The sequence below is a fragment of the Physeter macrocephalus genome, unplaced genomic scaffold, assembly GCF_002837175.3.
Source record: "Physeter macrocephalus isolate SW-GA unplaced genomic scaffold, ASM283717v5 random_279, whole genome shotgun sequence".
Classification (NCBI taxonomy): domain Eukaryota; kingdom Metazoa; phylum Chordata; class Mammalia; order Artiodactyla; family Physeteridae; genus Physeter; species Physeter macrocephalus.
The window spans coordinates 43709-71706 of record NW_021145555.1 but is presented as its reverse complement, the minus strand read 5'-3'; the positions used below and the strand labels follow the sequence as shown (position 1 = coordinate 71706).

General features: G+C 49.5%; 1 protein-coding gene across 2 annotated transcripts; it reads right to left on the bottom strand.

Annotated features, from left to right (window-relative positions):
• Positions 1 to 6: 6 nt before the first annotated feature.
• SCARA3 (scavenger receptor class A member 3) lies at positions 7 to 27835 on the bottom strand. 2 transcript variants are annotated; one of them, XM_028484903.2, is made up of 6 exons: positions 27558 to 27810; positions 15976 to 16043; positions 7407 to 7508; positions 6100 to 6219; positions 4695 to 4793; positions 7 to 3705 (listed from the first exon to the last, which is right to left on the bottom strand). In XM_028484903.2, exons 2-6 carry the CDS (start codon positions 15992 to 15994, stop codon positions 2426 to 2428), a joined length of 1620 nt encoding a protein of 539 aa, XP_028340704.1. In that variant the 5' UTR covers positions 15995 to 16043; positions 27558 to 27810; the 3' UTR covers positions 7 to 2425. The 2 variants fall into 2 exon arrangements, with proteins under 2 accessions (XP_028340704.1, XP_054938734.1); XM_055082759.1 differs by lacking the exon at positions 15976 to 16043 and having other exon boundaries at positions 27558 to 27835.
• Between the last annotated feature and the right edge of the window lie 163 nt (positions 27836 to 27998).

Here is a 27998-nt window from a genome sequence, read left to right as displayed (position 1 = left end):
GGCATGTGGGATCTTCCCGGACCGGGGCACGAACCCGTGTCCCCTGCAACGGCAGGCGGACTCTCAACCACTGCGCCACCAGGGAAGCCCCAGGCTTCTTCTTCAGCCACCCCTGTCGTCAACCAATGGGCTCATGAACAAAATGGCCGTGGTAGCAAGGATGGAGCTTATGCATGGGTTCAGCAACACAGATGGACTTCCAGTCACCAAGGCTGACCTGGCTACAGCCACTGCTGAGCGCCCCATCTGCCAACAGCAGGGACCAGCAATGAATCCCCAACATGGCACCATTCCCCGGGGTGATCAGACAGTTACCTGGTGGCAGGTTGATTACATTGGACCACTTCCATCATGCAGTGTTTTGTTCTTACTGGTTTAGACACTTATTCTGGATAGAGAAGTGCCTTCCCTGCATGCAATGCTTCACCAAAAATACCAGCCATGTACTTGCAGAATGCATTACACATGGTATTCCACACAGCATCGCTTCTGATCAAGGAACTCATTTCACAGCAAATGAAGTGCAGCACTGGGCCCATGATCATAAGATTCACTGGCGTTACCATGTCCCCCACCGTCTTGAAGCAGCTGGCTGAACAGAAGGGTGAAATGGCTTTTTGAAGACTCAGTTACAGTGCCAGTTCTGTGGTAATAGCTTGCAGGGCTGTATATGCTCTGAATCAGCAACAAAAACATGGTGCTGTTTCTCTTACAGCCAGGACTCATGGGTCCAAGGATCAAGAAGGGGAAATGGGAAGCCACCACTCACTATTAACCCCAGTGCCCCACTAGCAAATTTTTTGCTTCTTGTTCCCAGAAGCTCATGCTCCGCTGGCTTAGTGATCTTAGTTGCAAAGGGAAATATTTCTGCCAGGAGATACGATTCCATTGAACTGGAAGTTGAGACTGTTGCCTGCTCACTTTGGGCTCCTCATGCCTCTGAAAGAACAGGCAAAGAAGTTACTGTGCTGACTGGGACGGCTGACCCTGACCTCCACGGAGAAATCAGACTCTACTTCTCCACAATGGAGGGAAGAAGGAGCATGTCTGCAATCTAGGAGGTCACTTAGGGCGTCTCCCAGTATTACCACGTCCTGGGATTAAGGTCAATGGAGAATTACAACAACCCAATCCAGGCAGGACTACTAATGGCCCTTCAGGAATGAAGGTTTGGGTCACCCTACCAGGTAAAGAAGCACAACCAGCTGAGGTGCTTGCTGAAGGCAAAGGGAATACGGAATGGGTAGTGGAAGAAGGTAGTTAGTTATAAACGCTAGCTGTGACTGTCTGACCAATTTCATGTGCGAGGACTGTAATTGTCAAGAGTATTTCCTCATTGTGTTGTGATTATATGTTGACATATATGTATATATATCTTTGTTTTATTCCCTCTCTTATCCCCTTACCATGTAACAAAAACTACAAAATGTATTGACTTTATATCACAGTATTTAAATATTGTTAACTTTATATCATAATATTTAAGTTATGGGATATTAAGAAGAGTAAACATCACTCAAGGACTTTACCTCCTCTTCTGGGGAAGGGGTTAGCACATTTGGGGTTATACTCAGGATAGTTATATCATGTATATTAGGCAGAATTATGACCTTGTTACTTTCTTCATTTGGAGATTAAGTATGATTTAAGGAGATGTGCATGGGTGTCAGGTTGATGAGGGATGCACTTGTGACAGTTCATTTTTGTGTCAACTTGACTGGGCCACGGGGTACCCAGATATTTGGCCAGATATTATTCTGGGTGTGTCTCCACTGTGTTTATGGATGAAATCAATATTTAAATCAGTACTGAGTAGGAACTCTGCTCAACATTATGTAACAACCTAAATGGGGAAAGAATTTGAAAAAGAACAGATACATGTATGTGTATAACTGAATCATTTTGCTGTACACCTGAAGCTAACACAAAATTGTTAATCAACTCTACTCCAATATAAAATAAAAAGTTAAAAAAAAATCAGTACTGAGTAAAGCAGATTGCCCTCCTCAATGTGGGTGGGCCTCACTTAATCAGTTGAAGGCTGAATAGAACCAAAGGCTGACCCTCCCCTGAGTAACAGAGCATCCTCCAGCCTGACAGCCTTCAACTGGCACACTGCCTCTTCCTGGTTCTACAGCTGCTTCCAGCCTTTTGAGTTGAACTAGGACATCAGCTGTGCAGATTTTGGACTTGCCAGCCTCCAAAATCACATGAGCCAATTCCTTATAATCTCTCTCTCTCTCCTATATCTCTGAAGAACTCTGCCTAAGACAGGGGTGAGATGGGAGGAGAAGAGGGCATCAGAGTGACAGGCATCTGAAGGGCAGATGGTTGAGAACACCAGTAAGGGGGTGGGAAGGGAGAAAACAAAAGGAGACAGAGTTTCCGAAAGATGAGCTCTACCTATATCTCTCTGTGGGCCCAATTAAACAGGTCCACACATAAACATCCAAATTTGTATGTCGGGCAAAGTGAGGAGCCATACACTTTTCCAAAAGAGGTTGGCAAGGACGTAAAAGCTGCCAGTCACCCCAGGAATTTGCTGCAGAATTGTATCAGCCCACTGAGATTTTTGCCCAAAACCAGGCCTTTCTGTGTTTCCCAAGGTCACCGAGCCCCTCTGGGAGCTCCCCGGCAGCCCGGCCCAGATCTGGCTCTCACCTCGTAGGATGGTGACGTTGCGCAGGATCTCCCCGTGCTGCGTGTCCACGGCCTTCATCTCCTCCATGATCATGGACAGGTTACGGACGTTGAAGTCCAGGCGGGCGCTGAGCAGGCCGAAGCGCTCCCGGAGCAGGTCGGTGGTGGCCAGCATAAGGGAGACGGTCTTGTTCAGGTAGTAGAGCTCCTCGGCCTGGGTGTGAAAGCCCAGCGTGCAGGAGAGCCGCACGTCATCCAGGTACTTGAGCATGCTGTACACGTGGCTGTCAGTGGAGTTGATGTTGGTGAAGATGGTGCCGATCTCGATCTCATGGGAAGCCATGCGTCCTTCCAGCGTCTCGAACCTCTCCACCGTGCGGTTCTGGGCGTAGTGGGTGTGGTACTGCAGGTCGTGCATGTTCTCCTCGTGGTCATCCAGGAAGGACGAGATGTTATCCAGCTGCAGCTGCAAGCCCATGACCTGCAGCACCAGGTCGTGCATACTCTCAGAATTCTGGCTGATGCGCTGGGAGGAGGCCCCCAGGGTGGCCTGGAGGCTCTTGACCGCTTCTCCCGTCTTGGCCGAGGTGGTGCGCAGGCTGCTGAAGAGCCGCGTGTAGTTCTGCCAGTCGGTGATCATCTTCTGGAGGGTTAGGGTCTCCTCATCTGTCTTCCGCTGGATCCCGTGGATCCACTCAGAAGTCTGCCCCACGGTGAAGTTGATCTGGTGCATCGCAGCCTTGACGTTGTAGCACTCCTGGGTGAGGTCCTTCAGAGAGAGGTCCAGGCCGGCTGTGGTGGCCTGCCAGCCTCTCATCTGGGCCAGGAAGAGCCCCAGAGACTGGTTGATCTGGTGGATGGAGAAAGAGCAATTGCCCATCTCCTGGGAGATCTGACCGCTGGTGGTGGAGAGCAGTTCGTGGGTCTGGGAGGTCTGGTCCAGCTGGACCTCCTGAGCCAGAAGCATCTTCTGAATTCCCTCCAGCTCCGCCTGCAGCTTTCTGATCTCTTGCCCCAGCTGCCCAGCCTCATGGCAGAAAGAGCAGTTGTTCGGGGCTTTCAACTCTTCAGGAGAAAGGGACAACGTTTTGAGTTGCTGAAGGATCACGGGACAAAGGTTGCTTCTTTAACATTTCAGAGCATAATGAATTGGCAAGTGGCTTTCCTATCCCTCTTGCTTTCCTGAGACCTGCTATGAAATCCTTTTTGGAAAAGTCTTCCCACCTCTATGCAATCTTATTTCTACCAAATGTATTTACTCTGACCTGAAATGTAGGCTTTAGGATATTTTCTCCATCTCACCACCAAATTCTTGAGAGTATGTATCTTCATAACTTTTCTGAGGTTGCCAAGAGCCTCCCATTTACATTTTATTTTAAAAATTTCTCCCCACATTTTAATATTTGTGCTTATTTGAGCCTGTCACAAGCTCGTGGAGAAGAGGGTACAGGGATAGTTTCCCCCCGTGACTGATGAGAAATGAGGCTCAGAAGAGTGACTTGCCAAAGATCACTCAGCTAATTAGTGGCAGAATAGGACTTTCTCTTCCCACCAAGCAGACCCCCTCTAAACCCTTCTATTATGGCTCCTTCTGTCTCATTCTCAGAACGAGAACGTCCCTTGTGAAAGCAAGAGATAAAGAGACAGTAAATTGTGCAAACTTTAAGGCAGCGATGAGGAAAGGGCCGACTTGTCAAGAGCATAGGGAAGATCTTAAAAATAATTTCAGATACGTGAAGATATTTGGCGAGTGGACTGTCTTCGGCTTGCTTCTCTACCTGGAGGCTCTGGCTAGATCCATGCCACTCACAGAACCCCGAGCCCCATTCCTGGGTGCATCCCAGAGTAGCAGCCCTCGTTGGCTGGATGTTCTCCAGCTGGACAGGGAGGCTGGGAGCCATGGCTTGTCTTTCCCTCGTGCCTTGAAGCTTGGTGAAGGCTGCCCTGCTCCAGGGCACCATGGCATGGGAGGAACCCTGCCCCCCCCCGCCCCCCATTAAGTAATATCGGCCTTCTGTCACGGTCATTAGCACATCTGGACACTGGACACTCACCCAGCCCTTGGAGATTTTCCTGCATAGACACAAGCTTCTTGTCATAAAGGGCCTGGGCCAGGGAGATGTCTTCTGAGAGAGAGTCCACTTTCCTGAAAACTGCAAGGGAAATAGAGATGAGAAAAGGGTCTTAGCTCAGAGAAACAGCAGTCGTTTGTTGAGAAGACAAACCATTTATCAGCCCCTCTGCGGCCAAAACCATTCACTCTTCTGTGGGGCTTCCCAAAGGCCAGAGTCTGTCACACATCTCTTAAAAATATATAGCTGTGTATCTATATATCTATAGACAGAGATAGATATAATCTTTTTATGTATCTCCCTTAAGTGTATATATGTGTTTATACATATATGGGTATATATGTATATATTAGAATATGTATAGTACATAAATTATACATGTACAGATCTAATTTCCACCCCCCTCAGATTTTAGAACTAGGATCTGACCACAGGGTAGAATGGCGACAAATAAGAAAGGAATACAAAAATAAAAATTATTCTTAATCCTATCCATCTCCGTGCCTCCTTTACCTCACCTGAGTCCCAGCTTTGTCTCTAATATCTAGTACAACAAACCGACAGGCTTCCCTTAGTAAAAAAGCTTTTTTAAAAATCTGAAGCTAAGAATGGAATGAGATTGCAGTAAGAAACTTTCAAATTTGTTTTCACTTTTTAAACATAAATTGCGTTAGTGTCCAGAAGGCAGAAGTTACCTGAAACTGGCAGCACGCCATCACCTGGGTCAGCCACCACAGTCATACAAACCGCTGAGTGTATGAGAAGCACCAGACTTCAGATCCCTGGGCCTCGCTGGCAGGACTCTGACTTAGCAGGTCTGAGGGAGACCCAGGAATTTGCATTTTAACAAATCCGGGGGGCAGCCCTGACGCAGGTACACATCCAACCTCACTTTGAGAAACACAAAGGCCGTGGAAAGGGCTTAGACATTGTCCGATCTGGTGATTTCAACCCTGGATGTACACCAGAATCATCTGAAGAGCTTAACTACTGAATTAATTCCATTATCCGAGGGGGGGCCCAGGCATCCATATTTTTTTTACAGCTCCCAGATGATTCTAACATGGGGCTGAAACTGAGAACTACTATCTAGTCCTAGCCTCTCATTTACCAGTAGGAAAACAGAGGTCCTGAGAGGGGAAGTGCCTTGCTCAAGGCCACACAGCTAATTATTGACCAGAAGTTACGAGCTAGTCTTTGCGGTTTGAACCAGGCACTAAGAGCCCCTAGTCAGGAAGATGCTGGTTCTGGGCCGTGAGCCACAGAGATCTGTGTTTGTCTTTGTAGGGGGTTTTGGCACTGAAAGGACCCCTGATGAGAAACTCCCCCGCAGCCCCAGGGTGGAGAGCCCAGGACTAGCGGGGTGCTGCTGGCAGCCTGCACTCACCCAGAGAGGCCAGCACGGCCACAGCCACCAGGAGGAGGGCCAGAAAGAGGTAAAGGATCCGCACCGATGTGTGCAAAGACAGGTTCTTCTGGCAGCGGCTGCAGCGGGGCCCCGGCCGGCCTGTGGAGAGGGGCGACAAAAAGAGGCTGGTGGCAGAGGCCGCGGCTAAAGGGTCAGTTCTCCTGCTCTGGCCTGTCTCATCCCATGTTGAACCAGCCTCAGAAAGGGAGCTGTCCTGGATCCTCACCTCTGCCCACTTCACTGCCTTTTCTGGAGGTCCTAGAGCTTTTACAAATAGGCAAGACCATAGTCAGGAACACCATCACTCGTCTCCACGGCCTCGTCATTCAGCCCGTGGTGCAGGAAAACACCTCTTTCCCGAAACATCAGCCCCCTCACAGGGCAGCCAGCCTTGTCTCACCATTGGGTGACCAACTCCTCCCAGTTTGCCTAGGACTTTCCTGGACTTTAGCACTGAGAGTCTTCTGTTCTGGGAGCTCCTTGGTATTGGGCAAACCAGGATGGTTTGCCAAGACTGTCTCACTTTTAAAGCTGTAAGTCACACATCTTGGGAAACCCCTCAGTCCCAGGCCAACCAGAAGGTTGGTCGCCAGTCCCCAAACTTTGCAGGTAACCAGAAGTTCTCCTGGAAGCCAAACGGATGATTCCAGTGTATCAGCTGGTCCTTGTTATAGAGGAAGGTTGGAAGAAGGTGTTCCTGGCGGCTCTGGGAGGTGGCCAGTGACCAGCGGGAAAGCTGTGAAATTTCTAAGATGGATGCAACTTCAGCTGCACATTATGAGTACCAGGAATGTTTAAATACCCTGATGCCCGTCCACGCTCCAGACCGAAAGAGATCAGAATTTCCAAGGGTCGGTCTCAGGCATCCCTGGGTGGTTACAAGCACAGCCTAGATGGAGAACAGCTGCTCTAACCTATACTGAAATCCACCAAGAAGCCCTACTGCAAGTAACAGTTCAGAGGGCGTTGGTTTCTCAGATCAGCCACATGCCAAGCTGGTCCTGTGGGCCTGAGAAGGACGGGCCACTTGATGGGCATAGGATACAACGAAGGGGACAGTTCTGGGCCAGCTGGAAGAGAGGCCCTGGGGGAGGTGGTCCCGGACAGGTCTGAGGAGGAGCCCTGGAGACAGATGTCACGTGTGTCAAACTTTGACTTCATCTGTACCGCATAACCCAGGCCCGTGCAATGCTTCCAGGGAGCAGCGGGGAAGGAAAAGCCAGGACTTTGAAGCCATGCGGACGGACAAGGCTCTCCCCAGCCTGGGATCAGCCCGGAGCCCTTACCCTCCTGTGTGCACGGGAAGGACGGCATGTCCTCGTCGTCATCAGCTGCCAGCTCCTCTTCCGTAACACACAGCGCATCTCCGTCGCCAGCGGCCGACCTCACTGTGAAGGAGCCAGAGCTGTCAGACCCAGGCTGGGGAGCCACACCCACCCCTCTCCAGCTGCCCCATTCTTTGACTGTCCTCACACCCTGTCCCCACCCCCGCCCCTGGGTCCAAGTCAGCCCACCTGAGCTCCAGGTGACCTGACAGCAAGCAGAGCAAAGAAGGATGGAGGTCAGAATCAAGTGGCTGAGGAACTGGGATGTCCCAACACCTTTGGGGGAGGAGAGTTCATGATCTCTGGCAAACTGGTAAAGACACGCAGGCCAGCCCAGGTGCCTTCTCTAACTGTGCCTTGCTCAGACCCCTGGGGTGGAGTAAGAAGAGCTTGCTTGATCTGGCTCAGCACGCTTCCATTCCCTGACACGTTGTAACCGAGGCAGGATTCTGCTTCTGCAGGGACAAGGGCGAACGTGGCCCCAGCACAGTCCCCACCAAGACTCTGCGTCCAGCCCAGCTGGGGGGCTTTGGAGAGGAGGAGCCGGCAGTGTGAGGACACGGGAGGGGCACAGCCTCTGCCTCACACGTTGCCTTGTGCAGGACGTGCCAGGGGGTGGAAGGGACCGCGGCAGGAACAGATCTCATGCCAGAAGGCTGATTCCACGCTCGTTCCCTGGAATCACGTGCTCTCTAAATAAGACCTAAGTGATGTATTCCCTCATTCAGAAGATTGCTCCCATTCCCCTAGACACTGCACAGCCCTTCCTCCCTACAAGATCTGGTCTTTTTATGAATGACCAGAAGAAAGATGTCCAATATTAGCAGAATGAGCCGGACCTCCAAGTGGGTGTTGGAGAAATGAGGTGTTCTGCATCGAGCTGACCAGGGCTTTTGTGCTGGGAAGTCGGGGTGCAAGCTTATGATGACAACTAAATTGCTTGGCAGATGGTTGGTGGGGGGGGTTGAGTTTAAGCTACGCCTGAACATCCAGAGGCAATAAAAGAAAAGATCAATACATTTGACTACATGCTAGTAAAACAACACTTTTGCATGGCCATAAAAGAAAATGACAAACAGGGAGAAAATATCCACAACATACATCACAGATGAAGAGCTAATATACCAAATTTATAAAGAGCTTTTAAAAATCGAGGAAATAAAGGACCAAAAATCCTACAGAAAAATGAACAAAAGACCCGAACAGGCAATTACGAAAAGAGATATAAAAATGGCCCTGAATAATTTAAAAGATGTTCAACTTTACTCATAAGACAAATGCAACTTAAAACTACACTGTGATTACATTTCTCACCCATCCCATTGACAAAGATGCAGAGGCCAATACATGTTGTTGGCCTAGGTGGTGGGGGGAGTTGGAGTCTGAATGCAAAATGGCCCAAAGCTTGTGGAGCAGGGGTTTTTAGCAGATGCATTTTACCCTTCAACACAGCAATCACACTTTTATGAATTTGTCCAGAATACAGACCTCCAACAATCTGAAAATGTATGTGACAAGGTTATTCATTACAGGATTACTTGTAATTACAAAATTTGGAAACTATCTAAACGTACAACTATAGGAGATTGTGGTTAACACACGATGGCGTGTATACACGCAACGGGGCTCAGTGCACCCATACAAATGAATAAGGAAATCTCTATTAACCGATGTGGAGTCATTTCCAGGAGGTATTAAATGAAAACAGCAAAGGAGCACATAGGGTATGTCACTTTTTTGTAAGAAAGAAGGGAAAATAAGAAAACACGCACATATCTGCTCATGGTTAAAAGAAGATAAACAGGAAGAGTAAACCGAAAAACAATGAAGTTGTTTTCTACAAGGGATGGGGTGGGGGAAAGGGATATACGAAGGAGTCACAGTTCTCTGAATATAATTTTTTGTATAGTTTGACTTCTGAAAACATGTTAATATTTTACATATTCAAAAAATTCAATTTTATTAATAAAAAATACTTGAAACCAAATAAGTCTTGCTTGCTTGAATGAATACAATAAACGTACTAAGTGGGGAAAAAAAGGAAAGAGGAACTAATCTAAGTAAATCGTGACACAGTTTGGACTCTGTAATCTCAGTCTAGGATGTGATAATGTAGTACTGCGGAAGAAGTGCGAACAGATCTTGAACTTTTTTTTTTTTTTTTTTTTTTTGGCTGTACGCGGGCCTCTCACTGTTGTGGCCTCTCCCGTGCCTCTCCCGTTGCGGAGCACAGGCTCCGGACGCGCAGGCTCAGCGGCCACGGCTCACGGGTCCAGCCGCTCCGCGGCATGTGGGATCCTCCCAGACCGGGGCGCGAACCCGGTTCCCCTGCATCGGCAGGCGGACGCGCAACCACTGCGCCAACAGGGAAGCCCAGATCTTGAACTTTTAAAGCAATTTTATTTCTTGGTGTAGCATGGGTAAAGCAATTCTGAAGTTACTTTACGTTAATTCAAGATTCAGCAAATAGAGTAAATGCATAGATGTGGTTTGGACCCAGGGTTCTCGCTGTGAAAAAAGGGATACAGAAATATACAACGGGAGAGACAAATAAGAACCCCTTGGAGCTGGACTGAAATTTGAAGGTATCAGTGGGAATTAGTAATTTCTAAAATATGTTTATGTGTGTACATATTTGTTTATGTTCATATATATGTATAGATGCATCTATATGTGTAGCTATGTGTATGCATATAACTTTGTTTGTTGAAAGGTCCAGGAAGCAAAGACACCAAAATAGCACTGAACACCCCTAGCAATCCAGTTGGTCTCTAATACCATTTCCCACTAAAGAGAACCCAGGCTTCTTAAAGAAATGGCTGATTTTAGGGTTGGGGCAGAGGGTAGGTAGAAGGTGAATCTAGAACATCTTGCTATTTCAGAAATTAAGGGAATGCTCAAAAAAAAAATGATAGGGGCATATCAGAAAGAAATAGAAACCAGCTTGAAGATGCCCCCACTGGCCAAATCTGGAACAATTTGAGCACTAAGATAATTAAGTATAATAATAAAATTACAAGTCATTGAAAAAACAGGAATCCATGCCAATGACAGACAGACAGGTTGGGAGAAGGGAGGGCTCTTCTTACTGCTGGAGTTGGGAGATCAACACTCTGAAATCATCATGGTAAAGACCAGATCAGGCAAGAACCATCAGTGGATGCCACCTCTTGGGAAAATTTTGATGAAGAACAGCATATATGTATGCTTACGTATAAGCCTTTATTCATGGCCTTAAACTGTCTGCTTACAGACTACTTAGTAGTTGCAAGGGAGGAAAAAACCCAGTAATTACATATTGGGGAAATCCGGCAACGCTGACCAGCACACACCATCATTTACGTAAGTTGCTGGCCAAGAGTGCATAACTACAATCGAATCATGAGGAAACATGAGAAAAACACAATGTAAGCATGTATCTTAAAAAGTTGTGGGGGGGGCTGTATTTTTCAAAAATATTAGAGTCAAAAAAGACAGTGGAAGGTGAAGAGACATGACAACCAAATGCAATCCTTAATGTTAAGCTAGAGCCTATGCGGGAGGGAAAAGAAAATCCATCGAGGTTATTATTTGATCAACGAACATCAGAATACATATGGTACATTAGACAAAGAATTGAAGCACATTCATGAAGTTCATAATTGTACCCTGATCATATTCCTGTTCTTAGGAAATCCACACTGAAATATTCAGAAGCAAAGAACCATGATGTATGTAACTTACCCTCAAGAGCTTCAGAAAAAAATTATGTTTGTGTGCATATGCAATAAGTGTGTGTATGAATAATAGTGCAGTGAAAATCCTTATATGTAAAATGTTATGCACATATAGGACTTTCTTTAGACAGTTTTCTAAAAGTGAATTGACTGGATCAGATTGTAAGAACATTTTAATGTTCTAGAAACAAAGGAACAAACTGACATCTAGAAAAGGCATACAAATTACACTTCCACCCACATAGCATATGAACATATACTGATATACTAGTCCTTCCCCAATGAGTCTTATAAAAAATAAATGTCTTTATGAGTTTACCTCAAAGAATCTCCGTATTTTATTTTGCACATTTAAGAATTATTAGTGAAATGGAACATTTCCAAGCACTTACTAACCATGCCTTTCCATGAATTAACTATATGAAGCCTTTGCCCATTTTTCTGTTGAACAGTTGATTTTTCTTTTCACAGAAGGTTTTGATGAGAACATAACCTATCATCATGTGCCTTGCAGATGTTTCAATATATTTATTTCTGAAAGTTGTTAAAGCTTGTGTGTGCATAGCTTTGGGGCCACCATAATGCACTCCAGGGGGAGGGAGAGGGTAGGGAGGTGTGGAAAGGCATTCATATTGTAGCCCCTGATTAAACAGTGGATCCCGAGGGGTCTGTGTTCAAGACTCTTTCTTCCAGAGGGCATTTCCTAGACTTTTGCCAGGTGCCAGGGGAGCTACCGATCTGGGACCACTGTGGTTTGATTCCTTAGATTGGATCACCCAAGTGTTCACAAAGAATATATACTAGATCCCCAGACCAGCTGAGGGCAAGCCTGTGTTAACCCAGCACCACCCCTTTCCCCTCGCCCGGATTGTCTGGAGATATCCCATTTCCTTGTCAGTTCTCTAGCAGGTAGATTTCGCATCTAGCCTCTTTCCCTTCCCCTCCCCCCTTTTCAAGGAGCAGACTGGCTGGGGTGAGACTCAAAATCGTTAACCACAGGTTTGGGCGCTGACCAAACAGTAGGAAGACGGTGGCCCATCAGAAAACACTGGGGCCAAAAAAAAAAAAAAAGAAAAAACAAACCCCAACCAGAATGGCTGTCCCAGGTGCCAGCACCTGGAAGCAGCACCTTCTAGGGCTGGAGTTTTATGCTGGGAGGTCTTTGGTTCAGCAAAGTTCCACAAGTGCCCCTGTGCCTCTCACAGGCTTGTCTCCTCCTGCACCCAAGACTAGAGATTCCTAACATCCAGCTCCTGCATTTGTGGACTCGTTTGGTTTCAGTTCTTAATTTTAAGGGTTTTTTTTGGCTTGGTTCCTAGGGATTTCCCTTGTTTTCTTTCAACTCTAGCTATGCATTTAGCAGTTTGCTTGTAGTTTATCAGGCACTTAAACTTTATAACCCAGGAATATTTTAAGTTGGTAATGCTAGAAGTAGAAGCTCCAATTTTTGTTTTTCTTCGTTCCCTTTTGTCAAGTGATGAAGGGTTGGATCTTGCCTTGGGGCAATCTTCATAACGATGCTATAAACTTTAGAGTCGAAAGTACCACTTTCATAGGCAAAAAGACTGAGGTTCAGAGAAGTTAAGAGTGTTGCTTAACAGCACCCAGGATATGTGGTGAAGCTGAGATCTGAACTCAGAAGTCTTCTCTACCGCACCCACTCCCCCCTCAGAGTGACGAGCCAAGGTTCTACAAATGCTAAGAATCCTTGCTCCTGCGACTACAAGGTGAGCAGGCAGAAATGAAGGGGGCTGGGCCCAGGACTGGGCATGGTTCTCAGGTTCTCTGGCAAGGACCCGGAAGCAGCCTCATTTCCCAAGTGCTGTGCTGTCGTGACCACTGTGACCTACCCGGGAGCCAAGGGGCAGAGCGGGCAAGGAATGCCCGATAAGTGAGGGCAGCCCTGACGGTCTCAGTCAGGGAGGGGCTGTGGGCAGCCCCCAATTAAAGATGCCACCATCACTGCCATGAATACCCTCTGCTTGTCCTCCAGGTCATGACTTACACGTCACCTCCTAGCAGTCTTCCTCGAGCTCCCAGACTGGAGGAAGTCTCTTGTTTGTTACATATTCTTCCACATGGTCTGTATTTTCCCTTTGTGGAAGGCAGTATACCTGTTATTATTTATCCAACAGCTCTCTTCCTCAGTGTTTAAGATCTGAGGGTGGGGACCGTGTCTGTCTTTTTCTCTGCTTTATACCCAAAGCCCCTAGCACAGGAATTGGCACAGAGAAGTGCTCAATAAACACAATTTCGCATGGGACCATGAATGGTTTTGTGTTACCCTTCCTGGTAGGGGGTCTATGCCTGCATGTGTAATCATGGAGAAGCCTGGTGCAAAGACCAAGTTCGGCCCCCTACCCTCAGAGACTCTGAGTTAATGCGGGGGGAAGGCAGAGACCTGGGTTCATACCCTTCATCCCTACAACTAGCCTGACAGAGAGACAGGGTGAGAAGTTATTCTCCCAGTTTTACAGATGGGGAAGCTGAGTTAGGGGGAGGAGGGTTCACTCTGAATGCCTGGCCAAAGCCACAGGGACAGCTAGTGATGAGACGGCCTGGGACCTGGGACCCTTTGCCGCAGGGCTTGCAGCTGGACAAAGACGTCTCCTCCAGCAATAACGTACAAAGAAACGATAAGGGCCTAAAAATAACTCCATGCATGCACAGTTGGGGCAAATTATGGACAAAAAGATACCGAAGACCAAAAAAACCCCCCAACTGCCACTTCTGAAGAGCCCGGAGCAAAAACAGGGTGTCGGGAGCAAAAGCAGGGTACCGTGCATGCCTCCTGCACGCAACACCACCCAAGGGGTGGGCAAAACTCCTAAGCCACCCCTCCAGCCTGCCCCATGGACACACCCCTACCCTCACCCCATATGAGAAACAAGCTCACACCCCACCCCCGTCGGGGAGCGAGCAAGGGAACCTGTTGTTTCAGGGGCCCCAGTAAAGCCTTGCCTGAATTTCTTGTCTGGCCTCTGATCAATTTCTATTGACCGGGGAAGGCCAAGACCCCTGATCCGTAAGAGTGGCAAAGCCTCCTGAATTTCATGCTTGAGTTTCCTCTCCACAGTAACAAACTGCAGGTAGCCTCCGTCTGATACAGTTAGTGTGTTCTCGTGTGTGCGTGTGTGTGTGTGCGCGCGCGCACGCTTTGGAGGAGGCTGGGTACAGTAGCAGGAGGAAGGCTGACATGACTGGTACCCTTTATACGTACCCTAAGAAATCAACCTCTTGAGCCCCGCTTTGGGTCTTAAGGCTGCTACCCTACCATCAATCTGCCGACAGCTGAAGAGGATAACATTGCCTGGGATGTTATGAGGACTGCCATCGCTTCCCCATAAAGGAGCGCCACAGGCGAGGCGGTGCCTTCTGTGCTGTGTCAGACCAAACCCTCACCCGAACTAGCGGCACCCTCTCACCCGCAGATGATCTCAACCAGAACCACGCTGTGGGCTGTTGGATTTACAGCAGCCCCGGGGGCCCCTCAGGGAGGTATTCCTTCCACTCCTTGGAGCAGAGACTCCTCCTAGGCCTGTGTTTCTCATCTCTCTCCACCCCTGGTGGTGCTTCCGTGCCCGCCCCTGTCACTAGGCCTCCTCCCTCTTCTGGCTCCAGGGTCAATTTCATCACTTCCCTGTTTATAGCCTTTGCAGGGAACCTGGGAAGACTTAAATCAAGCAAGATGGACACCACCCTTCAGCAAACACCCCCTCGGAAAGCACGCAGCTCTGTCATAACTCTGCTCTCCCACTGAGAGCCCCCAGATCGGCAGTCATTAGCAAGTGAGAATTCACCGAGACCCGTCCGATACTTTGCGGAGCCGCCCGCGGGAAGGGGAATGATGGCCAGCACGATCTCAGCTCTCTTTAGATGAGGGGCTTCGCAAATGTTTGGCCCAATTCCCTTTTTCCCTTTGCTGACATCACAGCTCCATAACTCAGAGCCCCACCTCTCCCCGCCGCCCCCCCTCCCCGGCTCCCATCCCCAAAGAGATCTTCTCTTTCTAATCCTTCCAACTTCCTGTTTACTAGCGCTGAGCCTCGGACCCTGGGGACCCCTAATTTACCTATGTCTGGAACGCTATAGCAACTGTTCCACTTCAGCCTTGTTCATCTGAATGAGGACATAATCCAAAGCTTTGTGAGGCTCTTAGAAGCCAAACCCTGTGCAAGCATGGACTCATTATACTCTCATTGCACCAAGACTGAACCAGTCAGAGGAAGGATGAGGAAACGGACATAAAGAATTGAGAAGAGCTGGGCTTGAGGACACAGAGGCTATGACGCTTAGAGGATGATTGATGAGACAGGATCCGTACTCTCCCCTTGCACTGGACCAAGTGGGGTCAGCAGACACAGGAAAAGAATTTTCCACCCCCCTCCGCATCTCCCATGCTGCCTGTTCCCATGCCTTCTGGGGCCAGGTGACTTAGTGTTGGGTGCCCCAGCTTTCCAGAGCTTTCAGAGAGAGGGAGTGGGAAGGGAACTTACGAGTCACAGAGCCCACCTGTCACGTTACAAAGGCTGGCAGAGGTTAAGTGATCTGGCAGCTAGTTAGAGGTTCCGAAATGCCCGGGGATCTGAAGCCAGGTGCAAATACGCATACAGAGCGCTTGCAGAGTTACACACACCCAGCGCAGACGGGCCACAGGGCTCGGAAAGGCCTCTTCCATCCAGGCTCAGCATCTGTTTACACGTCTGGCCTGCCAGTGGTTTGTCATCCCCATGAGGTCAGGAAATCTTCCCTCAGCCTCTTTCAGCGCAGGGCTGACCTCACAGTGGGTGTTCAGAAAAGATGGATTTACTGACCTTTTGAGAAGGCCTGCATCCTTAGTAAATTGTTAACTTCTGCCCTTTTAATCAAGAGCTCAGTTTTACTAAAAAAAAAAAAAAAAAAAAAAGATTAATGATTTAAAATATGGTTTAAATATGGTTTATTCTTAGAGTTCTCCATGGCTAGGGAGAGTTGGGGAGTTCTGATGCATTGAGGATGCAAAGGCTTAAAGCAGCAGAGACTTAAAACGAATACACAGGGAGGGGCCTAATGTTCGGATTGAAAAGGAATGAAAGGGTAGGTTGGGGGCGGTGCAGCAAAATTTAGGATCTTCTTCCCCTCCCTTTCTCAGAGCTGGAACAAGGGATATGATTTACCTCTCCTAAAGCTCAAAGACCTCCCTTTTTTGGGGGGGTGGGGGGTGGTTAATTTTTTCCATGTGTCCAGTTAATCACTTTAAATACCACCAGCATTTTTATGGCCCTCTCAAATCAGGCTGTGGTTCTTTCCTGCATCATACATAAACCATCCGTGAAACGGAGCACTTCCTGACATGCTGAAAACTGAGAAGCACCTGCGGGTCAGCCTGGGCTGCCAGGTGCCTGGAATGGTTGAAGATGTCGCCACAGTTGTCTGAAAAGAGGCCACCTTTCCAGGAAGGCAGAAGTAGCCTCTGTTGCCTTCTCTCTGTCTCTCTTTTTTTTCATTTTGCTGATTCCAGGAGAAAGGCCACTGGGACAGGAGGGGGTGGGCTTGGGAAAGGGCACCGGCAAAGCTAGGGTAATGCCTGGAACCTTAAGTATTCAGGAAAACCCCTCTCTTGAGACAAGCTTGGGACAGCCTGCTACTCTGGGTAGCAAACATCAAAGACTCTGTGAGCCAGTTTCAGCCTCCCCTGTTCCAGAGGCCCCAAGGGATTGGAGCTGTCATGAGGGAGCATCCTTATCCCTGTCATGAAGAAGCCAGGCCCATGAATGACCTACCGAAGGCACAGCTGGGCCCCACTATTCAGCTAGCGATCTCTACCCAAATTCCAGGCAGTGAATTAAAAAAAAAAAAAAAAAAAAAAAAAAAAAATTAGCCTTCAAAGACAGCACTGCAAGCCCAGACTCATAAAGTAGTGGCAACCACTGGAGACTTGAAAGAACCTCTGTTTCTCCCATAGCTACAGTCATATTCTCCAACTCAAATATCAGAAAGACAGCCACAAGGGAACTCCCTTGTTTTTTTTCAAGCCTCAGCTCCCACAGAGCCACGTTGTAGAGAGTTTGATTTGAAGGTGCCAGAGTCGGCACATGGCTGGGCATGACTTCTGGCTCTGCTGGGGCTGAGCCAGGTTCACTTGTCCCTCTGGAGGTGGAAAATAGCCCCGACCTGTTAACCAACTGCTAACTCAACTGTGGTCGCAGAATCCAGCTTTTGGTTGACTGAAAATGTGGTGTTGATTCACTCTTTAGCCTTTCAGGGACTACAATCTTCCATCAGTCAGCAAAGGGGGAAGAGATTCGAGGAACTGAATAAAAAAGGTCTTTCTTTGGGAACTTCAAGGAACATATTTTGATGATTATCTTCCATGGAGTTCACAGAGTGGGTTTTCAAAACAGCCAATTCGGTCAGTAAAAATAAAGATTTCGGAGTCTTCTCAGGAGCCAATGCTATATTTAAAGTTGCAGAATAATTGTAGTTTATGGTCGGAGAATGCTATAATTAAGGTGGCAAAATTGTTTTCATTGGAACCCTTCTGCCACGACCCCCTCCCCACAGGCTTCCGCTGAGGGTACGTTTATATTCGGATGGGGATCAGTCTGTCCCTCTCTGCTCTGATGATCTGGTCCTTCCCTTTCAGATTCTCCTGCTCGGCAAGGTGTCATGATTTGCTCCCCTGTGACAGTCACCTCTTTTCTGCTCCTTCATTCCTAAAATCCACATTCGATGCTCTTGGGACAGGCATTTCCTCTCCTTGCTGCCTGCATCCTCAGGGCCAGCCCCCAGCCCCCAGCATCTGCTGCCTTCCACGGTTCCTGTAACCACAGAGGTTGCGGGCGATCTCCCTCTTTATCCTAAATGACTCTCCTCCCCTTTCTTGCCCTCAGTATTCTAACTGGGGCACTCTTGGCATTTGAGTGGCACAGGTCTCCATTAGACAGGATTTACCCACGCCGAGCAGACATCTGGCGTTCTGACCCACTGAATGCCAGTAGCGATCCCTGGTTACCTGTGACAACTCCAAATGCCAACCCGTACTCGTGGGTCCCACATCCGCGGATTCAACCAACCGCGGTTAGAAAATATTCGGAAAAAAATTTCCAGAAAGTTCCAAAAAGCAAAACTTGAACTCGCTGAGTGACCAGCAACTATTTACACAGCATTTACAGTGTATGTACAACTATTTACATTTACACTGGCATTTACAGTGTATTAGGTGTAATAACTAATCTGGAGATGATTTAAAGCATATGGGAAGATGTGTGTGGGTTATATGCAAATACTATGCCATTTTATATAAGGGACTTGAGTATCCTTGGATTTTGGTATCCGTGGGGGACCCTGGAACCAATCCCCCGCAGATATAGAGGGATGACTGTACCCCTTCAAGGGGTTGTATATCCTCTATTTGAGAAGAGAACCCCGGCTATTCACTCAGTACAACAGACCTTAACCCTCCGCCATCACATACACAATGGTCTCCTCTGTGGAGACAGCAGCTCCTTCATCGCTCCTGAACCCCACAAACCCAGTAGGGTGGGAGGGGTGGGAATCATGAGTTTCTTGATCTTGATTGTTACCTCTGGGCCTTCAAACCCCTCACTCTCTGCTTTTCACCACTTCCAGTCATGCTTTCCCTCGCGGGGGGATTCGCCTTCCCCTCTCTGGGCTCCGTGTGCAAAATAGTGAGAATACCATCTACTGCACAGAGCTGCTGTGAAAATGAGACACCATACAGAAAGCACCTGGTACATAGTAAATACTTGATAAATGGCAGCAACAGCCATTTTTATTAGGATTGTTTTTCTATCCCGCTTGAATTGCTGCTGTCATTTATCTCTCTTGCCTAATGCCTGTCACTCTCAGGACCAATTTCCAACCTTCAAGAAGTTCAGTTTTCAAAAACACATCCTACAGAGCACTAGTTCAAAATATCCTTTGTGAAAAGGGGTCCTTTGATCAAGTAAATCTGGAAAATGCTGCATTTTCCATCAGCATCTCGAGACTCACGTGAACATAGTACAAATTTTCAAAAGTTCTGCAAAAAAGAAAAAAAAGTCCGTCTCTATCTGTGTTTAATTCTGTGTTTCTCAAACTTATTTCACCACAGAATTTCTTGCCATTCTTGAAAACAATGATCTATTAAGTCCAATGGAACTGGCAGTCAGAGGTGCACCCACATCGGGGAATACTGTTCTGGATAAGTACATCACCTGGATTCGATGATTTCTTCATCCTGGCTCCCGCCACCAGCTTTAATGGAGGGAACATGTTGAAAGCCCACTGGTCTCTAGACCGCAGGGCTCCTTGACCCGGAATCTGTAGGTCTCATCTCCACGTTGGCCGCAGCTCAGCCTGCACACCCTCTGGGGTAAACCTCACTGCTGTTCTGTCTGCATGATCGCAAGCTCCTTTCTTGCTCCCTCGCCCGCTGTTTTTCCTAATCCCCTGCACTAAGGCTTTTTTGTTTTTTTTGTTGTTGTTGTTGTTTTTGCGGTACGCGGTCCTCTCACTGTTGTGGCCTCTCCCGTTGCGGAGCACAGGCTCCGGACGCGCAGGCTCAGCGGCCATGGCTCACGGGCCCAGCCGCTCCGCGGCATGTGGGATCTTCCCGGACCGGGGCACGAACCCGCGTCCCCTGCATCGGCAGGCGGATTCTCAATCACTGCGCCACCAGGGAAGCCCTGCACTGTCTTTATATTCCTGCTTCTCGCAGGCAATCAGTCTGGACCCCAGGATCACCTTCGGCTCCCGGGAGCCTTTAGCTTTCTCTCCTGGCCCTGGTGCCTTTCACTCCCCAGCCCTTTCTCTCTGCACTGCACTGGGGACCCAGCCCCGTGGGGGCATGTCAGACACTGGTGTGGCTCTGTCCCCAGTCAAATCTTCCCATTTGCATCCTCACCCACTATTCCTCTTCTTCTCAGCCCACCTCATTCTCCAAAGATGAGCTCACTACCTCCCTTTCTGAAAAGATCAAACCCATTAGGTTTAAGCTCTTCGTCTTGCCCTGACTTCCTCCAGGTGCCTACCCCTTAAACCCAGTGTAGATGAGGGTGTGTGGAGATGGGCCCTCATGCCCTGGGAGTATAGTGTGGACTCTATTTCCAAACTTCATTTTTTTTCAATTGAAGTACAGTTGATGTACAATATTATATAAGTTACAGGTGTACAGCATAGTGACTCACAACCTTTAAAGATTAGATTCCATTTATAGTTACTATAAAACACTGACTATATTCCCTGTGCTGTACAATATATCTTTGTAGCTTGTTTTATACAAGTAGTTTGTACCTCTTCATCTCCTACTCCTGTCTTGCCCCTCCCCCCTTCCCTCTCCCCACTGGTAACCGCTAGCTTGTTCTCTATATCTGTGAGTCTGTTTCTTTTTTGTTATAGTCACTAGTTTGTTGTATTTTTTAGATTCCACATATAAGTGATATCATACAGTATTTGTCTTTCTCTTATTTCACTCAGCATAATACCCTCCCAGTCCATCCATGTTGTTGCAAATGGCAAAGTTTCATTCTTTTTTATGGCTGAGTAATATTCCATTGTGTATATATGTGTGTGTGTGTGTGTGTGTGTGTGTGTGTGTATATGTACCAGATCTTCTTTATCTATTCTTCTGTTGACAGACACCTAGGTTGTTTATCTTGGCTATTGTAAATAATGCTGTTATGAACTTTGGGGTGCATATATCTTTTTGAATTAGTGGGGTTTTTTCAGATATATACCAGGAGTGGAATTTCTAGATCATATGGTAGCTCTATTTTTAGTTTTTTGAGGAACGTCTATACTGTTTTCCATAGTGGCTGCACCAATTTACATTCCTGTCAAAAGTGCACAAGGGCTCCCTTTTCTCCATGTACTCACCAACATTTGTTATTTGTGTTCTTTTTGATGATAGCCAAACTTCAAATGAGCATGCCTTTTCACTCAGCAACCCCCTTCTAGGAGTTTTTTTCTAAGGGGATACGTATACCACTAGGCAAAGATGGAGATGTAAAGATTATCACTGTGTGCTATGATAAACCTGAGGATAAATGTATATACTTTAAATGCCCATTGATAAGGGATTGGTTAAATAAATTATTGTAAAGCCATACTATGGAATATTATGCAGCCAATAAAAAAGAATGCAGATCTATACTTACTGCCTAGGGAAGATATCTAGGTTCTATTGCTGAATTTTATAAATACATACATAGAATAAGCCACGTTATTAGTAGTATAACCTTACTTATGTGAAAAAAATCCATGTGCAAATTATACACTGAAGGATTTCTGGAAGAACTCTCTTCCAAATCTTGTCAATTATCTCTGATGGATAGGAGTTCAGGTGAGTGCGATTTTTTTTTTTCCTTTTTTGAATTTTTCAAAATTTTTATAATGGAGATATATGGTAAAAAGATTAAATGCAACTAGGAATGCAAAGAGCCTATGTCTACATCCTTCCTGGGCCCCCCATAAAGACAGCTTTTCTTCTTTTTTAAAAAATATTCATTCATTTATTTAGGGTGCCCCGGGTCTTAGTTGCTGCATGTGGGACCTAGTTCCCTGACCAGGGATCGAACCCGGGCCCCCTGCATTGGGAGCACGGAGTCTTACCCACTGGACCACCAGGTAAGTCCTAGCCTTTCTTCTTTCTACAGCAAAGCTCAACCACTCCTATCTCCTTCATCCACGCGCCCCCACCTCCCCTTCTCTTCTCTCCCTCCACCTTCCAATGGGCACCACCTCGAAAAACCATTCACGCCTGGCCCCACTTCTTACTTAAACTCCTTAGCTCCCTTTTCCTGAAACTTCTCTAACACAAGGTCTTCCTGTGCCTTTGCTTCAAATCCACCCACTCCCCTCTAGGTCTCTGCAACCTACTTTTTTCAGAATCAAGTAACCCTTAGCTAAGCCTGTCCATCAACAGTCACACTGTTGACCATTTTCTCCTTCTTGGAACTTTCTCCTCTCGGTTTCCATTCCATTACATCCTCCTTCTCCCCCAGTGTCCCCAACCGCTCCTCTTGGCTCTGTTACAGACTCATTTTCTTCTTCCCTCATTTCCTTCTCTAAAAGTAGAGATTTCCCAACATGGGGGAAGGTCATTCGAGAAGTAGCAACCAGGCCATCTCCTGACAAACCCTTCTAGGGCCTCTCCAAAGTCAACAGGAGTCAACAGGACACAGTTGGAGTCCTTGGCATGGCACTCACGGCCTCCTGGTCCTGTGGCTCCCTGCATTTCTCTGCCAACTCTCAGTCTCCAGGCAAATCTCTCTTCCCATCACCGGTGCACACATCCAATGACAGTGCCCAGCGTTCACCACCATGCTCCCTGCTCCTCCTGTCTCCTGGAGGACCCCATCCAAATCTTGCTCACCCTCTAGGCCTCCCTAAAGCCTTCCCTACCTGCCCCAACTTGAAAGGCTCTTTCTTTCTGGGGATTCCTATGCAATCGACTGTATATACCACTCCCTGGTTCCTTCCCATCACCCCCCTTGCTAACTTGGTTCTCTTCTTAAGTGTGTATGTTTCGTCTCCACCGGAGGGCATCCCTGTTCCCCTTCAGACTAGCCGCTTCCTCTCCCAAAGTGGGTATTGATACATGTTTGCTGACTGAAAGGTGTGGGACAACATCCCAGAATAAGCACTACTTAACCTGGGTTCAGTTGGATGTGAAGGCATCCCATCTGCACCTTAAAGGAGTGTCTGCAGTTCTCCAGCTAGACGTTTAGGACACTGTCGGGGAAGGGTCTGGGGCTCAGAGGATTAAATCCGGTATCACCAGCCTGTCCCGTGTATCACATCCTTGAGACTAGGTGGGACTGTTCAAGGCATGGGAGTCCACGGCTGAGACCACAGACTCTTCCAGAGGAGGAGCAGGAAAGGAGGAGAGACGGGAAAAGGACCAATAACATCCAAACTCTCTCCTTGGGGCCTCTCTTACGCACTTACCACTTTCAGATTTGTTTTGAATGATTTGGGCACAAGTTGTAAATGTCCCAGGAAAGGGTACGCTCCTGGAGAGAAAGGACATTGTCCAAACTCTAAGCCCTTCTCTGAATCTTTCTTGGCCATTAGACAGACATAGACACACAAGCCCGGGCACTTGGCAGTTGGTAAAAAAAAAAAAAAAAAAAAAAAAAAATGCTGGTTAAATAGAAGCATGAATCTTTACCAAATACCCGTGTTAGGTTCTGGGGACACCACGGGGTGTCCTTGCCTTTAAGGATTTCAGCCCAGTGGGGGACTCAGATGTAACCACCGAACAAATATAACGGACACCTCCTAAGTGCCAGGCCTTGTGCAAGAGTGAGACAAGAAAAAGGCAGCCAGGGTCCTCGCACTCATGAAACTCACACTTGGATACTACCCTGTGGGCTTTACAGTCTTAGTCTGGGGGAAAAATGTGGATAGATAGACAGGTAGAAATATACATACCCTCGCAAAAGGAAAAACATTAGAGGAGAATGTCAGAGCTGGAAAGAACTTCAAAGAACATACAATCTACTTGCAGATGAGGAGACGGAGGGCCAAGGAGCTCTAATGACTTCATCATAGTTATAAAGTGACAAAGCTGGTGTGTGACAGGGCTCGGCTCAAACTTGGGCTTCAGTGCTCACAACACACACACACTAAATTAAACATGATCAAAACACAGACAGTGAATATATGAGTGACATGGTCCATCACGCTGCTGTACTTGCCAACTCTGTACTTGTAACACCCAGCACAGCTGCCTGTCCTTCACGAAAACTGCCAAGCTGTCCACCAACATCTATTGAGAAGTAGAATTCTTTGTCCTCGCTCCCAAATTAGCTTTGGGGTGGGAGTCTTCAGTTATTAAAATCACCCCAGCTGGATGGCAAGGTGACCAGCTTGTGTGTGTGCGCGCGCGTGTGTGTGTCTGTCTGGCTGTTTGGAGCTGATCTCCAACATCTGAGCCCCAGGGCACCCCTCTCCCGCATCGGGCCACTTATTGGCTCTGTGCACCTTTGCCGTGTCAGCTCCTCTAGTCACAGGCCCCCTCCAGTGTCCCGAGGTCTGGGGATGGAGGTCAGGCTTCCAAAAGGGATGCAGTCTGCACATTCATGAGTGGATATATCCCCCCTGCCAAGGTGCAAGAGGTAGATTTTCCTGGGATCACACTGCTGTTTTCTGAGACCCCCTGCTCTCCCGCCCACCCTTTGCCTGTGGGCTGTGGGCACTGCTCCCCGATTCTGTGGGGAGGGGTCATTTCCCCCAGGTTTGGGGAACAGCAGGGTGTGGCTCTGCACGTCCATGGCAGCTGAGGCCAAGTCTCCCAGGGACATAGTGGCCCATGAGGTAGGCCCGCTTCCCAGCATCTCTTTACCAAGTCACTTCCGCTCCCTGCGTGGCTCTCAGGCCCGGAGCCTCTGGGCTGAGTCAGCGCATCAGAGCAAGATGGTTCTCAGGGGCCACCCAGCAGGGCAACGAGGCCCAGAGAGGGAAACGCTGACCAGAGCCTCACGCGCGCAGGGCTAGAGCCTCTGTCCTTGACTCTCAAATCAGTCATCTTCGCAGGGAACCAGGCCGCTTCTGGAGGGGTGACTCACGTGTCTGGGAGGGGCTCTCACGACAGGACCCTCTCGCTCGAGATGTGGGAACAGTTCCACAGGTGGCTGTTAATGGCTCAGACAAGCCAGTGGGCAGCTCCAAGGTGGGCCCATCACCAGGGGCTGGTGGCAGCTGCGTGCCCCTCAGGTGTGAGAGGGCCTGGACCCGGAGCTGGGGCCTGCTTGCATCAAAAGATGCGGCTGCCTGGGAGGCCCGGCTGCCAGCCAGTGGGCAGGTGGGTGGGAGGCGCCTCAGGGTGGAAACAGCTTGGCTGGCAAAGTGGGCCCTGGCGCCTGGCCACCGGTGGAAGCGCGCCTTAGCGGACCTGTTTTCTTGTTTAAGTACCGTCGCCGCCAACCTCCACAAAACATAACATCACCATGTTTTGCTTTGAGCGGGGATAGTGAATCTTTGCCAGCAGATGTACTTCTCAGATTGGTGCAGCCCTCGGAGGAGAGTCTGAAGCCAGCTCCCCCCGGGGAAGGGCCATCCTGGAAGGGGCCACCTGCTCTTCTGGGCACTTTATTTTTTTCCACGTGGGTAAAAAAAAAAAACCCTGATTCTTCACACTCCACAGATGCCCCCAAGGCCAAATACTGACTGCCTGCCCTGGCTTTTCCATCTCAGGTAGAGGGGGTGGCTCTTCCTGGCCCCCGGGGAGGATGAGGGGAGACCCTGCAGGGAGGTGGGCTGGGAATCAGTCCCGCCTTCCCCGCAGCTCTGCGGCCCGGGCCCTGGGAGGTTATGGAAGATCTTAGAAGGTTTCCTGAAACTGGGGGGAGAAACACACAAGAGCTGCCCGGAAGGTCTCAGCGGACAGGAATTCGGCCCCAGGTGGTGGTGAGGCTGCTGTCTGAGGGAAAAGGAGTGAGAGGGGCAGGACTTGGGTTTCTTGCTCAGAGCCCACAGCCTCCCAGTCAGCAGGCCAGGAAGACGCTGGGACCCGACGACCTGCTTCAGCCGGTCCTCCTCAGAGACCTCCTCTCAATGCCTGCGCACACCAGCTCTTTCCTCCGCCGCTTAGAGGAGTGGCATTGCCTCACTGAGTTTCAGAAAGGCGGGCCGGGTGTTCCTCACTCCCTTCCTGGGAGCTGGGTGTCTCCTCCGTTTCAGGGGATTTCGGCCCTGCCTGGCTTTCCCCCAGTCTGTTTTCCCCCAAAGAGCTCTTCTGGAACGTTAGTGGGGCCAAACCACTCTGGGAACGTGCAGCGTCTTACCATCACCATCAAGGTCCAGAGCAGCGTGGGCCCCAAGCCTGTGGTGAGACGTGGCCTCAGACCTTTCCAGAGGCTTCTGGTAATGACCTGCCCCGGGACCGCTGACTGGGCACAGGACACTGCACAGATGTGGTAGCTGAGAGCAGGAACCTGGTGAGTGAGGCTCCTCTCTGCTGCTAAGGGAACTCCCTGGGGCTGATGATAACTTGTTTGCCTCGTCCAAGATAGATCCAGACGTGGTGAGGCCACCGGGAAGCACAGACAGAGGGACCAAGGCCGGAGAGAAGGAAGAGGATGTATGCATTAGCAAGCGCACTGGCCTGGAGGTCAGGGGCCCTGGGCCAGTCCGCCTGACGAGCTGTGAATCTCAAGCAAGTCCCTTCTCTCACGCACCGGCCCAGCAACGTAATTTGCGGGGCCCAGTGCAAAATAAAACTGCTGGGCTCCCTTGTTAAAAAATTATTAATCATTTCCAGACAGCGGCAGCAGAGCACTGAACCTCATGTGGCGCCCTGGGCCCCTGGGGGACTGCACACGTGACACACCCATGAGGCCGGTCCTACCTGCTTGGGCCTCAGTTTCCGCAACTATACAACATGGAGGCTGTGATCCATCAGAGGTTTACCCGTGGAGCCTTTTCTTCACAGGAACCCTCAAACCCTTCTATGCAAATGAAGCGGCTTCGCCCAACACCACCTGACGTCACAGTGGAAAGCCCTGCGCATGACCCCGGAAGTCCTTTACCGTTTCAACATTCAGTTAAGTGGAAGAGGGGCTAGGAGCATAAGCGTCTGCCCCAGTGCTATTTGAAGGATTATCGTAAAGCAGGTGAGGGAGCTTCAAAACCCCCAAGTTCCCTGTCCCACAGTATGACTCCAAAGCCTGCTTCTCCCTTAGCCTGAGAATGACCCTGAAGACCAGGGGTGCACTCTCCCGGGCCTCATGTAAACCAGGCCCAGGGGTGAGCATCAGGGAGCAGGTTTGGTTCTTGTTTCCATCCCAAGAACTGGCTGCAAGGACCACCGTGGTGATGCCGACTGGCCTGGGGAGAGCTCAGGCCTGCACCACTGATCTCCCCCTACTGCTCTGCGCCCAGGAGGTCAGACGACGGTCAGCCAGGGTTCAGAGGTCAGGAAGGGCTGGGCCTGGGCTGAGAAACCCAGACACGGCAGGTCTCTCCTGGGGAAAGGGTGGAAGTTCCCGGAGGAGAATCCTGGGCCTGGCGCTGGGCAAAAGGCTAGGTGAGGGCCGCAGCAGCCTCTGAGAGGGGTCCTCCGGATGGGGTGACGCTGGTAGAAGGTTGGGCTGGTAACATCGTTCTGTGCTGACAGGTTAAAGGGATCAGATACTTCTCTGGATTTACAACGGCTTTTCGGGAAAGAGCAATGGACGGTGAGCACATTCTGCATCCTCCCTTTCCTCTCCCTTGACTCTGGACTTCAGGGCTCCATCCTGGCTTCCCAATACCTTTCTCCGGAGGATACGAAAGAGAAGCCCACGCACTTCTTACCGGGGGAGTCCTCCCGTCCTCGCCCGCCCGCAGAGAGAGGTGCCCACCGCGCCCGGGCAGGGTGAGGGGTCCCGCAGGGGCTCGCCTCGGAACTCCCGCGCGCGGGCGGTCTTACCTTTCATGGTCCCCGCTCCGGAGCCTCGGGAGGGCCCCGCCGGAGGCGGCTCGGCGGCCGTGCGCCCCGGGCTGAAGCCGGCGGGTCCCGGGAGGGCACGGATCGATCGCCGCCCTACGCGCCGCCCGCGGGAGTGGGGCTCGGTGCCGGAGTCACGCCGGAGCCCCGGCTGCGGAGGCGGCGCGCCGAGAGGAGGGTCCGCGGGGTCGCAGGCTGGGGGCGCCGCGCCCCGCCGCCCATGCCGCCGCCGCGCTTCCCGTGGAGGCCGGCGAGGCGAGGGCTGCGGCCGCCCCCGGCCCCGCGCGCCCGCCCTCCCTCCCTCCTCGTCACTCCTTGGGCCCCGGCCCAGATCAACTTCCTCGCTCTTTTCAAAAGTGCCGCGGCCGGGCCTCTTTGTGCCGCCGCGGGCCCCCGCGCCCCGCCCGGCCCCCCCGGAGTCCC